Source organism: Hypomesus transpacificus, chromosome 15, assembly GCF_021917145.1.
Source record: "Hypomesus transpacificus isolate Combined female chromosome 15, fHypTra1, whole genome shotgun sequence".
In the NCBI taxonomy this organism is placed as follows: Eukaryota; Metazoa; Chordata; class Actinopteri; order Osmeriformes; family Osmeridae; genus Hypomesus; species Hypomesus transpacificus.
Genome location: NC_061074.1, coordinates 9,402,699 through 9,420,954, shown reverse-complemented (window position 1 = coordinate 9,420,954; position 18,256 = coordinate 9,402,699). Strand labels below are relative to the sequence as shown.

General features: G+C 48.8%; 1 protein-coding gene across 1 annotated transcript; it reads right to left on the bottom strand.

Moving 5' to 3' along the window:
- Nucleotides 1–2,685: 2,685 nt before the first annotated feature.
- kcnj13 (potassium inwardly rectifying channel subfamily J member 13) lies at nucleotides 2,686–4,367 on the bottom strand. The gene is made up of 2 exons (XM_047035965.1): nucleotides 3,658–4,367; nucleotides 2,686–3,325 (listed from the first exon to the last, which is right to left on the bottom strand). The coding sequence occupies exons 1-2, from the start codon at nucleotides 4,256–4,258 to the stop codon at nucleotides 2,751–2,753; spliced, it is 1,176 nt and encodes a 391-aa protein (XP_046891921.1). The 5' UTR covers nucleotides 4,259–4,367; the 3' UTR covers nucleotides 2,686–2,750.
- Nucleotides 4,368–18,256: the final 13,889 nt, after the last annotated feature.

Genomic DNA, 18,256 nt, shown 5'->3' with positions numbered 1-18,256 from the left:
CTGTAAAAATATCGCTGACCCCCCCCCCCCCCCCCCTTTGGCCCTCCTGAGCAGGTTGAATAATATATATATATATATATATATATATATATATATATTATTATTTTTATATATTATTATTTATTTATTTTCAGGGGTTCATGCCCACCTTTTGCAGCAATGGCCTACTGTATGTCAAATTTTTGATGGCCCTACCTTATTGTTTCAATTGAAACTCTTTATGTACAAAATGAAAGTTTCTATGATTTTAATGTAAAGCAACATTTTAGTGTTTAATATTTAAATATAATTTGTGTCCGTTTTTTAATGTGCTCCTCTGATTAAACACTGGCCCCACCTTGGCCCCACCTTGGCCCCACCTCGGCCCCACCTTGGCCCCACCTTGGCCCCACCTTGGCCCCACCTTGGCCCCACCTTGGCCCCCCCAGTAAATGTTGTCTAGAACCGCCACAGAATACAAGGTATCGCGACTTGAGAGCCCTGATAATTTCATAAATAATTTCATATATTTCAATCATTTCCTAGAATGCGGGCGGCACTGTGTGAACCTACGCACTATTCAAAATTAAAGCGCACCATCGGAAGTTCAGTAACTTATCAAAATAAAAGTTAGACTTTTTGAGGGAGCCGAAGAATACGTCCGGGTCTTGACCCACCAGTTCAGAAACATGGCTATAGACAACCCATATAGTGAGCAGCACTTCAAGTTTCCTTTTGGCTACCTAGTTGAGGTATGAACGAACTATTGCTTCTTAGACAACAGCTCAATTGAAATGCCTGTATTTCCAGCAAAGTTTCCAGCCAGTTTTACCAAAATAAATGTAAGCTTATTTAAGTTTTTGGGGGCATATTCTCAGTTATCAGATGGTACTGTTTGAATCACAATCCCAGCTAAGATACTGCCAGACGCCCTAAGTGGCTACTTTGTTTGAACCAGCTTGTTTCAAAGGGGTTTCTTTATTAATGAAATGCAATGTGAGTACTAGTAAATGCTTTACAATATCAGTAGAAGGGGAATATTAAGTCACAATATAGTTTATGACAATTTTTACACAGGAGTGCCCTTTTTTCGCCCAGTTGTACCCTCTCTGGTTTACTGAAATTAAGAATTTCCTTGGCTGCCACACTCGGTAAAGCCAGGACCCTCCACTGTCTCAGCATCAGTTCCTCTGCTGAACGACAGGGGGCAGTGTGGTATAACAGAAACAACTTTTGAAGCAGAAAAAACATGTCCGTCTCTTAGAACATGTTTAGAAAATATCCTTTATTACTTATAATGTACACTGTACAATCCATTGTAATATTATGATACAACAAGATTTCGCTTCCTAAAATCTCACATCCGACAACAAGTTATTTCCTCAGTCTCTCATTTTTAAACTTTCATATGTTTTTACCCTTTCAGTTTTTAGAATCCATTTGAATCCAACAGTGATTCAGTATACATATACCAAACGATGACTATAAAACATGTGTTATCACATTCTTCTATCTCAGCTTTATAATCAACACTACAGGGACCTCTCCTCATGGTAGTGTCTCACTCATTTAAACGGTCAAGTGATCTTAAACTAATCATTTGTGGATATAAAAACTGATTTTAGATTACTTACAAAAAATTAAATACAAAAAACCCCACCTAACTCACTATCATGGCAATGTTCTATTCAATCAATCATTTATAAATCAATCAATTAATCAATCAATTAATCAACAGAGATGAAGTGGTATTTGTGATTGTTCTCCTTCTGCAGTGTTGACTATCTAGCATGTGCAGCAAATGTCTGAATCAGGGTGACAGGAGACACCACGTCCTAGTGCAGCTGGTCTAAAGGACTTAGCAGCACTGCGCTGGTGGAAGGAGGCCTCACCCTCTGAATCCATCTCAGGTAGAGATGAGTCCCAGTGGTGATCAGAGGAGGGCTGGTCCCTTAGGCCCCAGGGTAAATGCTCCAGGGTAAATGCTCCAGGGTAAATGCCCTACTGTGTGGATGTGGATTTAGTCAAGCTGGCTCCCCATGTTGGTTTGTGTTGTTGTCATGGTGAGTTGCTCATAATGCCGCCCTCCACTTCCACTACCCCCACTTCCACCCCCTCCACCCCACCTCCACTATCCCCCACCTCCACTACCCCCCACCCCACCTCCACTACCCCCCACCTCCACTATCCCCCACCTCCACTACCCCCCACCCCACCTCCACTACCCCCCACCTCCACTATCCCCCACCTCCACTACCCCCCACCCCACCTCCACTACCCCCCACCTCCACTATCCCCCACCTCCACTACCCCCCACCCCACCTCCACTACCCCCCACCCCACCTCCACTACCCCCCACCTCCACTATCCCCCACCTCCACTACCCCCCACCCCACCTCCACCCCACCTCCACTACCCCCCACCCCACCTCCACCCCACCTCCCCCACTCCCCACCCCACCTCCACTACCCCCCACCCCATCCCCCCCCCACCTCCACCCCACCTCCACCACTCCCCACCCCACCTCCACTATCCCCCACCTCCATTACCCCCCACCCCACCTCCACCCCACCTCCACTATCCCCCACCTCCATTACCCCCCACCCCACCTCCACCCCACCTCCACTATCCCCCACCTCCATTACCCCCCACCCCACCTCCACCCCACCTCCACTAACCCCCCACAACCTCACCTCCTCACCCCTCCAACCCCCCCTCCTCACTCCACATCCTAACCTTCCTACCTCTACCCCATCTCTATTCCCCCCCCTCTACTCCATCCTGTCATTACCATCCCCATTGATCTGCACCACACACTCCTTATCCAGGGGCTCTTTGGAGTGGGTGGTGTCAAAGTGCTGAGTGCTTAACTTGTACCTGCCCAGGCCGTCCAGCCCTGCGGCCGGCACAAAGCAGCGCTCCAGCTGGATCTCCTGCCGCAAGTACGACGTCCTCTTCTGGCAGGTGTCCCCGGTGCCCTCCTGGGACGCAGAGAGGAAGACCACCAGCTCGAAGTGTCCAGCGCGGCCCTCGCGCAGGGCGGGGTATAGTGGACTGGGACGCTCCAGGAGGTGGTAGAAGGTGAGGGGGAAGATGAAGAAGGGGCAGGGCTGCGAGCCCAGATGGTCCAGCTGGAAGTCTAGCGCTGTCTGGTGCAGGGCCTGGCCGTCGCGCTCCTCGTACAGCACGGCACTCACCTTCACCTGCACCAGGGGGCGTCGCAGCAGGTTGGCGGCGCGGAACATGAGGCAAGGCTGGCCCAGGTGCTGGCCCACCACAGCCTGAGGGCTGAACTGAATAGCACCTGCCCGCTTCTGGGGGCGGGCGATCTTTGCTACAAAGGCGCCTGGAGGTAGGAGATGGTGGAGAAGGGTGGGAGGAGGAGGGTGGAGAGGAGGAAGATAAGTGAATGACAGGATGTCTACAGGCTACAAGCACATGTTTCTTTCTTCGCCTATGATTCTAGATCATAATTTTAAGCTTTGGATTCAGTGTCATAATTAACAATAACTCACTCATATGTATCTTTCTGATAAGCATTTAACATTAAATTAATATAAAATATTTGACAATTTACCAATGTTTGAATATTACATTACTCTTTAAAAATGAACCCTTTCCCATTTCCTACAGTGAAAATCTCTATAGGGTTGGAGGCTGGACCCTCCTGTTCCCCACCTGTGATGAAAGCCTCCAGCATGAGTCCCAGCAGCATCTGCACGGCCAGCAGCACGATGGCGCTGGGACAGTCTCCACTGGGAAACATGGTCCCGTAGCCGATGGTTAACTGTGTCTCCAGCGAGAAGGAGAAGGCTGCTGTGAAGGAGGTGATGTGTTTGACACACACCACATGGCCCTCGGGCGGAGCGTCATGGTCCTCCACCTCCAGGTCTCCGTTCAGGTGAGCCAGCAGGTACCACAAGCAGGCAAACAGCAGCCAGTGGGCCAGGAAGGAGGTACAGAAGGCCAGGAGGACCCATCGCCAGCGCAGGCTGAGCAGGGAGCCCCACAGGTCCTGCAGGGCCAGCAGGCAGGCAGAGGCCCCGGCCCAGGGCCCAGGAAGGGGCGCGGGGGGGCGCAGGTTACACCGTCCGTCCTTGGTGACCAGGCGCTGGCAGGTCGTCGGGGACAACAGAGGCGAGGACTGAGCCTTGGCGTCCGGGCCGTGGTTGCTGTTTGGTCTGGTTGTCATGGTGACAAGAAGCGAAGAGGGGGCACAGGGTTTCCGAGGCGACACGTCGGGGGTGACGAGAAGATCTGCCCAGAAAACACAAGTCATAAGTACCGCCGTGTGTGTGTCAGTACGAATGCTCGGAGACGGGAATCAGGCGATCGATCACCCAGCTCTGCGTCGTTCGTCTTGTAAAGTTATGAGGAACAGTGACAGAAATAACCACGCAGCTGAACACAGTCTCTGTTTCTGTGTCAATATTGTTGCTGGTGATTAGAGAGGAGGCCGGCGGGGGGGGGGTAGGCTGAGGGACCAGCGCCCTGCAGCGCAGGAATGCGTCTCTTCTCTGTGGGGAACGGAGCTCTTACTACTTACTCTAATTGCACACTAAACTGTCTGGATCTCTTTCATCCGAGTGGTACGCAAAAATTAATGACACAGTACTTGTGCATGACGTAACATCGGTTACACATCTCTATGTCTGTAGTGCACGGGAGAGTTGTCCCTGGATGGCCGTGGCAGACCCCGAGGGAGAAGGGCCTCGAGGCCCTGGATGGCCATGGCAGACCCCGAGGGAGAAGGGCCTCGAGGCCCTGGATGGCCATGGCAGACCCCGAGGGAGAAGGGCCTCGAGGCCCTGGATGGCCGTGGCAGACCCCGAGGGAGAAGGGCCTCGAGGCCCTGGATGGCCGTGGCAGACCCCGAGGGAGAAGGGCCTCGAGGCCCTGGATGGCCGTGGCAGACCCCGAGGGAGAAGGGCCTCGAGTCCCTGGATGGCCGTGGCAGACCCCGAGGGAGAAGGGCCTCGAGTCCCTGGATGGCCGTGGCAGACCCCGAGGGAGAAGGGCCTCGAGTCCCTGGATGGCCGTGGCAGACCCCGAGGGAGAAGGGCCTCGAGGCCCTGGATGGCCATGGCAGACCCCGAGGGAGAAGGGCCCCGAGTCCTGAGCAGGATGTGTGACTGCTGCAGGTATACCATACAGGGGGATTCACCAAAACACTTAAAATAAAAGAAATAACAAGGAAAATAAAGTGCCTCTAAGAATGTGTGAGCCACACGCCACAACACTGCAGGTGCTGGGACTTATGGGTAAAGGTGTCTGCACACCTTGCTAATGAACAATTAATTAACAATTGACAAAGTCTTAAACAATCAAATTATTTGATGAAACTGTAAAATCAATCTGGAAGAAAAGGGTCTTCCAGCCGTGTAATCTCAGAAGACCCGCAGGATCATGTGGTCATGCAGGGGCCCTGAGCGCTGGTTAAAATAGTCAGAAGAGAGCTGGTGTCTTCAGTCATGAGAGCGTCTTTAACAGACTGGGGGGCCTATTTAATGTGATCATATTTTTTGTAGCTGGTGTGTGTGTGTAGTATGTGTGTAGTGTGTGCAGCATGTGTGTAGCTTGAGTGTAGCTTGTGTGTGTGTAGCTGACGTGTGTAGTGTGTGCAGCATGTGTGTAGCGTGTGTGTAGCTGTCGTGTGTAGCATGTCACATGAGCAGCATATGGCTTTGAGGTTGAGATATCAGTAACCACCGCTGTCCTTAGATCATCAGTAGCCCAACTGTTAGCTGGCATTAGTAACCCAACTGTCAGCAGTGACAAGCGCCTACTAAACAAGTAAATTATTATAAATGTAGTTGGTGTCTAATGATCTTAATGACCCTTTTAGTGTGACAGCAAGTCTGGCCCAAGGGGCTGCTTGGTCAACTATTATCACAATTACGGTTATGTGGAGATGGGAGAAAAACTATCAAATCATTACAGTAAATACAGGACTGGCTCCTGGTGAGCAACATTGTTATGGTCTGTTAATCTGTAATCGCGCAAGGCATGACTATTGACTTCCACTGTCACCCACAGGTCTGTTAGTCCCACATCCACTGAAATAGAACAACATGCTCTTCACATGTGCCGTGTGGGGCTGAATTCCCGCCTCAGAGCAGGGAAACACGCACTGCAGCAGGAACACAACATACACATGAAGCAACCAGAGACAGGAAGATGTTTTACTAGTCAACCCTCATTACCGAGTCCCAGACAGAGCGTCTAGATGAACTGCAGTGGAGGACAAACACGTTTGGCGGTGCTGTTTTGTGTTGGTGTTTCTGACCCCTGCTGCACATTAATTTCCTTTTTAAGGATAAATAAAGTTGAAGTTGAGTTGGCTGCTTACAGAAACACACAACATTCACTGAATCTGCATTCACTGCATCTGCATTCACTGCATTTGCATTCATTCCACATTCATTCATTATAAAATGTATGAAAACATCACAATTTGGTTCCCTGTGGTGTTTCTGTGAGGGAGGGCCAACTGTCCAGACAACCCCCCCTCCCTCTCTACCCCCCCTCTTTAACAACCCCCCCCCTCCCGCCCTCCATCTCCAACAGACCAATGACTGCCATGCAAAAGTAACACCAGGAGTTTGTTAATATTCTTCCTGATTCTTGTCTGTCTTGTCCTAAACAAATAATATCATTCAACCAATGCATCCAATAGGATTGTACAAAGACATAATTTATGTCAGCTATATGATTATATTTAAACATTAACCTTTAGCATGTTTTCTTATTGTGGATGTGTGGTTGAGAAGTCTACACGCCGTCTACGCTTATTCATTCTGGAAAGTTAGTGATCCTTCAAGGACACCTGTAAATGCTTTCTCTGGTGTTGAAGAAATGGGTGATAGAATGTTGTTTGTGTATCTACAGTCGCCCTGCCATTGCCCCTCCCAGACACATGGTGAGGATTAGAACAGACACCATGCTGTTGCTTCAGCTTGGAAAATGTTTGACCCTTTGTTCTACTTTAGCAAAACACAGGCTTTACTGACGACAAAAGGCATGTCTGCCTTACTGACGACACAAAGCATGTCTGCCTTACTGACGACACGAAGCATGTCTCTGTCTTAATGACGACACAAAGCATGTCTTGTCTTAAGGCCCGTCACATCTAAACGTTCTGGTCAACATTCTATGACATTAGAGGAAACGTTGGTAATTGTCCATGGTCGCTGGTAAAGCGCCAGAAGAGCAATGTGTGGACGCTTGGTAATTGTCGGTAATCGGCATTGATCGGCGGAGAACGCTGGTCCCAAAAAAAAGTTTTGAACATGCACAATTGTGCAAATAGTTTTCAGGGGTGTCTTACTTAGTCGCTGTTACACCCTCCTCATGCGTCAGTCCCACACTAGTCATGCGTTAGTCACTCACCCTAGAACGCTCGAAATTGAACGATTAGAACGTTCAGAGAACGTTGACCAGAATGTTATGGTGTGATGGGGGCTTTACTGACGACACAAAGCATGTCTGTCTTACTGACGACAAGAAGCATGTCTGTCTTACTGACGACAAGAAGCATGTCTGTCTTACTGACTACAAGAAGCATGTCTGTCTTACTGACGACACGAAGCATGTCTGCCTTACTGACGACACGAAGCATAGATTACTATAGATCACTATAGATTACCATAGATTACTATAGATTACTATTGAGTACATTTCGGAAACCGCTCTGATGCCTCTCCAAACTCAAACTACATCATGAGTTCGTATCTTTCTTCGACTCTATCAAGATGGAGCAAAATAAGTGCCTTTTCTTCAAAAAACAGGCTGACATTTTAGAAAATGTCAATGTGGGAAGACGAGAAAAATATTTATACAAGTTTAATGTTTGATTAATGAAGATTTAAGACAATGTTTGACATTCGTATGTGTTGAAACCATACTGGCCCTGTGCTTTTGGTGAAAACAGAGAAGCGTGCAGATTTAGGCTCCTACGGTAACATTTAGACAAATAACAAGGAAGTTACAGAGAAGTTTGCTAGTCTGTTTGACACCACCTGATATGACACCATCTGTTGAACCACCTAAAATGACAGACAAGGAAGTTCTTCAGTGATCCGTATCTGAAGCGAGGTAATACTGTGTTTCTAGCTATATAGACTTGCTTGCAGCGTGTGAACACAGCGTTACATCACCGTCCTGTGTTCACCAGCCCGTCGGTGAATGTTTACTTTAACAATGAACGAGCTGTTTCGCTTTTCTTTTGCATAATTCCGATGAACTGTAAATGCAATTGTGCACAAGGAAATACCGCCTGCTAGAATAAAGATTAAAATGCAGTATTGAGATTCATACGATTTGAATGTTTGGTGGAAGAATTTGCCAGTAGAAATGTTTCACCAGTGCTTTGAGCTTCCGTGATGTGAAAAATGATTGGAATGTGATACTAACAGAAATAAATTTGCCATTACAGTGTTTTTTACATGTAAAAAGTCTCCAGCATTGAGATTGCAACTCCAATTATTCATTTGTTGTTTGGTAATTTTTTTGCCTCTGGCACAATAAAAAGATTAAGCTTTAAATATATGAATACAAGATTACAGTATACTTGATTACATCTAAATACCCAAGATACTAATTAAAATACTGAATGTAACTGTCTTCCAGTTTAAATATCAAACAAGCCAACACACCAAAGTTTCTCTATGAAACAGCTCACATCTGTTCATTCATTTGTCTCGGGCCAGAGAAGGACAAACGAAAATTATTTCTGCTTTGTAAAAGTCTTCCAATTTCTCAAGCCATACCACAAACACATTCTACCAACATAGCGGTAACCAAGTCTTAGTTAATCAATCATCTTTCTTGTTGAAGGTTGGTCTAATCAACAACAAAACTCACCGGCGAGCGCAGACAGAGGGGCCAGGGATGGGCCCTCACGTTGGTGCCGAGCTGGTCGGGGGGCGGACGGGACCCTTGTCAGCCGAGCTGGTCGGGGGGCGGACGGGACCCTTGTCAGCCGAGCTGGTCGGGGGGCGGACGGGACCCTTGTCAGCCGAACTGGTCGGGGGGCGGACGGGACCCTTGTCAGCCGAGCTGGTCGGGGGGCGGACGGGACCCAGAGGACACCTGAGGCGAGGGGACAGGACGTCGTCTCCCCAGGAACTCTTCAGGGTGGCGGGCGGACTGAGCTCCTCCGCTCTGCTCTCTCCAATCTCAACCCTCCTCCCGCCGGAGGATGATTCGATTGGTCACATTACTCTGCATGTAGCCAATTAGTGTTCCCGGAAGGCAGGAGAGGGGGGGTGGGAGAGGAGGGGCCCAAGAACAACACCTTGTCACAGTTCATTGAAAGACTCGCTTGTTGGTCCTGTGGTTGGTAGAGTACATGAGAGGGGGGTCATGTAGAGAGAGAGGGTGACAGGGTGTCTGTGTGTGTGTGTGTCTCTATTGTATCTCTCCCTATCAACGCCCTCTCTTCTCTTGAGAATAACACAGTTCCTACACTACGCTTTCACGGTTCAACAGTTTTTGTCAGTTTTCTGTCACCACAGGGTCAACGGTCTGTGACGCCAGAGGGCCAGGGTCCCCCAGCAGTCCAGTCCAGAGAGGAGAGGGGGGGAGGAGAGGTGGTGAGGAGAAGGAGGGAGGAGGAGAGAAGAGGGTCCTGAAGGAGAGTCATGCTGGTATCTTCCATGCTGCTATGTCATGTGATCACAGATGTGATCCTTCCATATATAATCCTCACAGTGCTCTTCTGTTGCCTGAGCTACAGGGCAGCCGTATGACACAGGGTCAAAGGCCAACTGCAGTCTCCGCTATGCTATCACCCCAACTCATCCAAGCAAACTTTACTCACTGAGCCGACAGGAAGGCCCTCTCTGATAACCACTGTGGATGGAGACACAGTTCCTGGGGAGATAAACTCTTATCTGGTGTGTGTTTAATGTGTAAGCACTGCTCCCCCCTACAGTACAACACTGAATGAGATCAATGAGTCAGAGGACATGTGATGAAGAGGAAGAGGAGAGGATCAGAGGAGTACCTGTGGATCACGCCGCTGCATGTGGAGGTGCATCAGAAAAGAGCAAAATAAAATCTCGAAATCTACCACACAAATACAGGGAAAATGATTGTGAGTTGATGAGATACTAAACTGAACTGAGATTTAAACTTTCTTTTCATCAAGATCAAAATTGTGAAACAGGACGAAATTGTTTTGATGGCTGTGGACCATTTTGGATCCGAATGGATTACTCCACCAGACTTTTGAACTCAACATGAACCTCAACAAGTAGAAGGGTGTACCTGTGGAAAAAAGCAAGCTACAAAAATATATTAAACCGCAAGTACAAAAGTTGTAAGTCAGTTACAACTAACCAACAAGAGCAACAAGTCTCTCAATAAGAGTCATTGTGATCCTGGAGGAAGTATCAGGTCCAATGAATCTTAAGTACTGTTGTACTCCTGGAACAAGTGCGTCTTGAGCCTTCTCTTGAATGTGGGGAGACAGTCAGTGTCTCTGATGGAGGTGGGGAGTTGATTCCACCATTGGGGAGCCAGACAGAAGAAGAGCTTGTGTTGGGACTGGGCGCTCTTGAGCGGTGGGACCACCAGACGGTTGTCAGAAGAAGACAGGTGGCGCGTGGGGGTGTAAGGCTGGAGCATAGACCCGATGTAGTCGGGTGCAGTCCCGTTCACCGCTTGGAAGGTCAGTACCAGGGTCTTGAATCTGATACGGGCTGTAATGGGAGGCCAGTGGAGGGAGATGAGGAGCGGGGTAACATGGGAGCGGGTAAATTGAAGACCAGGCGGGCTGCTGCATTCTGAATCCTCTGGAGAGGGCGGGTTGCGCATGCTGGGAGACCAGCGATCAGGGAGTTGCAGTAGTCCAACTTGGAGAGGACAAGCGCTTGGACTAGCAGCTGGGTGGAATGCTCAGACAGGTATCTCCTGATCTTCCGGATGTTGTAGAGGGTGAACCTACATGACTGGGAGACCGCAGCAATGTGGGCTGTGAGGGAGAGCTCATCATCTATGGTCGCAGATCCCAGGGTGATTGAGAGATCGTGGGAGATGGAGGGTTTGGGCGGGATAATGAGAGGTTCTGTTTTGGCAAGGTTCAGCTGGAGGTGGTGCTTGGTCATCCAGGCGGAGATGTCTGTGAGGCAGGCTTCGATCCTAGCTGAGATCCCCGGATCAGTCGGGGGGAACGACAGGTACAGCTTTGTGTCGTCAGGGTAGCGGTAGGAGAAGCCATGGGAGGTGATGGTTGGTCCAAGCGAGGTGGTGTACAGGGAAAAGAGGAGGGGTCAAAGGACGGAGTCCTGTGGACACCAGTGGAGAGCTGGTGGGGGCAAGACACTTTGCCTCCACAGGAGACCTGGTAGGATCTTTCCGACAGGTATGATGAGATCCACTGATGCCCGAGAAAGTCTGGCGAGCAGGATCTGATGGTTAACCATATCAAATGCTGCAGAAAGGTCCAGCAGACTGATGAGTCAATGATCCTGCTCAAATACGCCCTCTGCTGGTCGCTGGATGATGTGGTCTCCTTCAGACTTTACAGCCGCAATCAAGGCTCACGCCACACTCTCTCGTCAGTCACTGCTGACAAGATCCGAACATAGAACGCCCTCGACTGGCGTGTCTACCTGCACTTTAACGCCACCTTCGGGAGAAGAGTGGACACGGGAGGAGATGAAGCAAGAGGTGGCTCAGTTGCATGAGCGACGCGTCCAGCTAACAAGAACTTGCCTCAAAGAGGGCGGGGCAGTTGACCCTTCACAGGTCAAAGATACCGAGCTGAAGCCATTCCAATACGGCACAGCCGTTATCCAAGGTTACAACTTGAACCCGGGTGTTACAGTACAGCAATGTTCGGACCTTAAAACGGACTCGTGAGGCAAAAAGTTTCAAAAGGTAGTTTTTAATGTTCTTTGTTCTAGCTGAGTTAACAATCTGGCAGAGTCTGAATGGTGAGCAGGGTCTACATAGATCGTTGATTGCTGGGGTTGGACGGCCCTGACAGAACCTTCTGCCAGAAGCTCATCACTTTAAAACTGACGTACACAAAGGCTCTGTATGCCAAGCAGTTTTCAGAGCTAGTTGCCAAGCACTAACAAGCTGCTGCATTACAGAAGTAGAAGACAGAATGAGCCCAAATAGTTTTCACAACCAAATGCCTCCAAGTTCCTTAATAACACTATTTCTCACACTACACAGTCACACTACAGTCTATAGTTAGACCACATATTTAAAATTTAAGATTCCTATATGTTGAATGTATGCACCTTCCTTGTCTGTGCAAACTTTCATGGGGATTAAAACCCTTTCTGATTCGGATTCGGATTACACATCAAACATACCTCTACACACAGTGAAACATACGAAAGCATTGTCTTGTTTGTACTGTCTGGAAACTGTTACTTTGCTCTATTTATATTTCACTTCAGATAGACGTTTTTTCATTAATTTATTACATTTATCACATTAATGCATACTGACTTGTTGAATACATACACTTACACATGCACAAACAGACCCATCATTCAGAGGCCAATAATGCTAATTGTAACAATGAGTGTTTGTGTTTTACGGATGCAACAATACAGTTAGCCCACAGTTTAATACCTTGGTTTTTGGTTCGGTTCAGATGGCACATCAGTAATTTTTGTTATTCTATGCTAAGGCGACAGGAACAGTAAAGGTTAACGAGAATGTACTTCCGCGTTGTCATAGAATAAATACGCCAAAAAATGTACACGCGTTTACAACAGCAAGACAGAGGGCAGGCTCATGTGGATGAAATTGGGATTTCCTGTGTGCGTACATTATTCACAAATCAATAGAACTAGTCATTGGATACTTGTTAGTATGTTCTCATGTAAGCTTGCTATTAATAAGAGTAGATTGTGTGGGTTAATAGATGTTCGGGATCAGGAGAAAGTACAGGATAAATGTTCCTTGTCATGACTACAAGGAGAGCTCCAACTATGAACTCTCTGGTCTGAGTGGTCATGTGTTGGGAGCAGTGAATCTCTTTCTCTGAGACTGTTGTAACGTCATTACTGCCTGACTGTCACTATCTATGTTTACGTTCTTGTGCCCTATAAAAGATGGTCCTCCGGCCTTCAGAGCCGAGAGAGACATGATTGAGACCTAAGCCTGGTGTTGTCTTTTCATTTTATTGTCAGAGGTCTGGTTTTTCTCTCCCAATCTGCAGATTGATAATACTTATTAAAATCCAGAACTCAACTGAACTTAATCACTCCGTTTATGAAGAGACGGACAAAACACTTTCCTCATCAATTGGCGTTGTCGAGCAGCAGGATTACAGAACCAGATCCAGGAGAGACCCACGGCGGCACCAGTATAAAGCAGAACTCGTGGTGCACAAAACAAAATGGTAAGGGGATCCTTTTCCAAAACCCCATTCATGGACAGCTTTATGCTTGGTGCGCCTCTGTCCCTCTGCGATGCTGGTAACGTAAACAATTTAAGAACTTTTTATTGTGACGTTCAGTTGGGAGCCTGGTTTTAGCAGACCAGAGTCTGCTAGGCCTCAACAGGAGGAAGATAATATTAGAGTTTTGGTTTAGTAAATTTGGGTCATTAATTGACTTGCTATTTTTACTTTGTCTAGGTCAGAGTTGGCAAACTCTGATAGCGTACAAGAACCCTGGTCGCGTGAAGTATTGAAAAAATATGTAATATAATCTATATTATTGATCTGAGGTAAAGGATCTGTTAACAGAGAGTATGGTTTTACAAATAGAGACCAGGGGTGAACCAAACAAGGAAAGGTATGTGTTATTTTTTAAATGCATGTTAAAAGCTGAAAACTTTAGTTGAACAGAGATCTTATTGGGACTTTTATTTTTGTTTGAATTGTAACTGTATTAAGTTTTGTGTTGGACTATTCTTAAGACCAAGCAGAGTAGGTGGGAGGTCATTATGTATCAGGGTCAAAGGCTTTATGCGAGAGACCCTCTTTTAAGGGTAAAGTGGTTTTATACAAGTTAGGGATACTTTGACAATGTAAAGGGACAGTTACGCTTTTAGGCTACGCTGACAAGCTTAGCATTTAATGATCAGCGAGGGACACAATCAAACACTAAGGGAAAGATAGACTGGCAGTTTATGAATTAACTTGTCTCTTTTAAGCACGAATTGTGTTTTTTTGTTACTTATGAGGTAACGAAGTTGTGAAAATTATTGTATGCGCGTTCCCAAAGAGTTGGGTCTTTGTAGGCGCGTCCCATGATGGAGCGCCCGGAGAGTGAGGATAGTTTGGCTTGAAAAAGGCCATATTTGTAGTTCAATACCACATGATATTGAAGTTCTTTTATTCTTCAATATTGTGACCGTTTTACAGGGCTATGAGATTGTGCGACTGTTCTACAGTGCTATGTGATTTTGTGACGATATTCTAAAGTGCTGTGTGATTCTTGCTGCGAGACGGACAAAACACTTTCTTCATCACTCAAAAGAACTTAGGTTCAGACAGGAGGACTCAGTAGTGTTGTTAACTGATACTTTATTCCACACGATACAATACATTATTGTAATATTTGATTTGTCTCGACATCTGGGCAGCGAACGCATTTCCGATGAGAAAGAAGAAAAAAGGAGAACCAGACAAAGGATGGAGGCCGGGGAGGTGGAGGCCGGGGAGGTGGAGGCCGGGGAGGTGGAGGCCGCAGGAGGCCGGGGAGGTGGAGGCCGGGGAGGTGGAGGCCGCAGGAGGCCGGGGAGGTGGAGGCCAGGGAGGTGGAGGCCGCAGGAGGCCGGGGAGGTGGAGGCCGGGGAGGTGGAGGCCGCAGGAGGCCGGGGAGGCGGAGGTCGGGGAGGCGGAGGCCGGGGAGGCGGAGGCCACAGGGGAGGCCGAGACCGTCTGTGTTGTACTAGAATTGCAAGCTGGGATCCCTGCTATATACCCTGCCCTATTAGGGAGGTGTGCCTTGACGCGTGATGACGATTGCTCGTGACGCGCTAGGTCTCGTGTCCCCTGCATGAACAAGCTCCGCTTGTTTTATTTACTCAAAGATACACAATTTGCCAACTAAGCTACATGGTTCCAAATTGGGGGATAACACAGGCAACAAACTTAAAGACAGGAACACACACACATCAAGACAGGACTAATCGACAAACACAAGAGGAGCAGACATACACACAGAAGGCAGTGTGATTACAAAAGACTACAGCGGGTGATTAGGAATGTGTGTGTGCGTGTATATGTGTGTGTGTACATGCACATTTGTGTGTCTGTCTCTTCCTCCTCCTCTCCCCATACACCTCTTCCCTGCTCATTCTCTCCCCTCTCATCTCAACCCTTTCTCACCCCTTTATTCCCTCTCTCCCCCTTTCCTCCCTGGCTCCCTGCCCCCTCCCTCTTTCCAGTCTCCTCTCCTCCCTCTCTCCTCCTCTCCCTCTCTCCTCCCCCTGTCTTCCATCTCTCTTACCCCTCTCCTTCTCTCCCCTGACTCAGTTCCCTGGCTTCATTGTAGGCACCTCTAACATTGCTGTTCTGAAATTCAACTCTTTTCACACGAGCATGAGCTGTCCAGAGTTCCATAGTCCTTTCCCAGTCTGTCTGTGTGTGCTGTGTGTGTTTGTGTTATTTCACACATGGCTGGGAAATGGTGTACACTATTATGTGCAGTTTTGAAGTGTGTGTATGTGTGTGAGTGTGTGTGTGTATCCTTACACACCAACTTTTGGTGTCTGCTGTTCCCTCTTTTTTCCATGCCCACTGCAATAGGCTGTAAGAGGAAGCATGTGTTCTCCAGTCTAAGAGATGGGCGGAGCTGTGAACAAACACACACACTAGACACTGGGAGGAGGAGGAGGAAGGAAAGGCAGAGAGGAGGGGGAGGGGAGTATGAGGAAGAAGAGATAATGTGAGCATGTGAGTGTGGTCTGTGAATGCATGCAGTAGTTATGTCCTCTCAAGGGTTAGTCTGATGGCCCCTGATACACAGCCTGAACTAGGTTCAACCCTTTTCATGGAACCTTCAAGTGTTGGCCAAACATCTGATACATATCTAGATACACCTGAGTGTGTCAGCTCAGATTTGCTAGCTGGGGAACTAAAGTAGGCTCTTCCTCACAGGGAACTGTCTCTGTGGCACAATGGACACAGATTAATGAATATCTAATCCTGAGAGTGTAGGAATCAAATTAGAGCGCAACTCTCTTTGACAGTCTGAAAATCTGACCTTATCCAAGATGTGTATATAACTGGCTGTGACAGAGAGGGGGAGGGAGGGAGAAAGAAAGGAAGAGAGAGAGGAACAAAGCAATTAGCTAAAAACCATTATCCGTGAGGGGAAACAAAGGAGAAAGAGATGATGAAAGAGAGAAGATGAGTCCACCTGAGTCTGTGTGTGGAGAGTGTATGTGTGTGTGTGTGTGGGGGGGGGGGGGGGAGGGTCTGCCGGGGGGCAGAAGAAGCGCTATAAAGATCAGATAAAATCAGCACTGAAGAGGTGTAAAATCAGACCTGGGGACCTGGAGGGCTTGGCTGCTGACCGTAACACCTGGCGTCAGGTGTGCCGGGACGGGACAGAAGCGCTGGAGGAGGACAGAACAGCCAGGAGACAGGAAGGCGGGAAAGAAGGCGTAGAGGAAACACAGCCAAGGTTGCCAGTACCATCACTAGCACATACACATGTCCCACATGTGACAAAATCTGTGGATCCAGAATAGGACTGTACAGTCATCAGAGAATCCACCGGTGAAATCAGAAGTGGACGTCATCATCGGCCTCGATGGACAAGCAAGCAAGTGTGTGTGTGTGGGGGGGTACGAGTGTGGAGGGTGTGGTAAGTGTGTGTAGAGGCTGTGTGTGGAGGGTAGGTGTGTGTGTAACTTGTGTGTGTGGTAGGAGTGGGGGGGTGTATGTGTTTGATGGGAGTGTGTGTGTGTGGTAGCGGTGTGCAAGGTGTGTGTGTGGGGTGTGCTGTTGGGGGGGTGTACAATGCCACGTTCAGCCCAGTGTGGGGGTGTGTAAGGTGTGTGTGTGGGGGGGGGGGGTGTACCATGCCATGTTCAGCCCAGTCCAGTTGGCCTGCTGCAGGCTCGTTTTACCTCTACTTCCATCTGACAAAGGAGGCTTTTACTGGCAAAACAAGCTCCAACCACCCCACACTCCCTCGACACACACTCACACACACCCTCCGCACAACCTCCACACTCACAAACACCCCTTCCCCCCACGCACACACCCTCCACACACACATGTATTTCTGAAAACAGCCCAATTCTGATCTGAGAAAAGTGTCTGGGCTTCTACACCTCACCCCCTCTCCTCTCACCTGCCCCTCTCTCACCCCTTCTCCTCTCACCTGCCCCTCTCTCACCTGCCCCTCTCCTCTCACCTGCCCCTCTCTCATCCCCTCTCCTCTCACCTGCCCCTCTCTCACCCCCTCTCCTCTCACCTGCCCCTCTTTCACCCCCTCTCCTCTCACCTGCCCCTCTCTCACCCCCTCTCCTCTCACCTGCCCCTCTCTCACCCCCTCTCCTCTCACCTGCCCCTCTCTCACCCCCTCTCCTCTCACCTGCCCCTCTCTCACCCCCTCTCCTCTCACCTGCCCCTCTCTCACCCCCTCTCCTCTCACCTGCCCATCTCTCACCCCCTCTCCTCTCACCTGCCCCTCTCTCACCCCGTCTCCTCTCACCTGCCCCTCTCTCACCCCCTCTCCTCTCACCTGCCCCTCTCTCACCCCCTCTCCTCTCACCTGTCCCTCTCTCACCCCCTCTCCTCTCACCTGCCCCTCTCTCACCCCCTCTCCTCTCACCTGCCCCTCTCTCACCCCCTCTCCTCTCACCTGCCCCTCTCTCACCCCCTCTCCTCTCACCTGCCCCTCTCTCACCCCCTCTCCTCTCACCTGCCCCTCTCTCACCCCCTCTCCTCTCACCTGCCCCTCTCTCACCCCCTCTCCTCTCACCTGCCCCTCTCCTCTCACCTGCCCCTCTCTCACCCCCTCTCCTCTCACCTGACTCTTGAGTTGTTAACAGACTGAGCCTGAGGTCAAATTTCGGAAATATTCTGGCACCTCCCCTTCAGAAGGGAAACTGGAAACTTTAAAGATCAACAATGTTGAGGCTGTAGAAGACATTCTTTCCATGAAAAACGTACCATTAGGCCTATAACAAACGTGTAATTAGGCTTTAGCTGTTGGGTGTTATTATCACATGAATCTAATGCTGATGTTATATTATTTGCGCTACAGGCTGGAGATTATAGATGTGTAAAAGCTGGCGCAGGGCCAGCGGCGTAACAAGGACTTGGCGGGCCCGAGTGCAGATC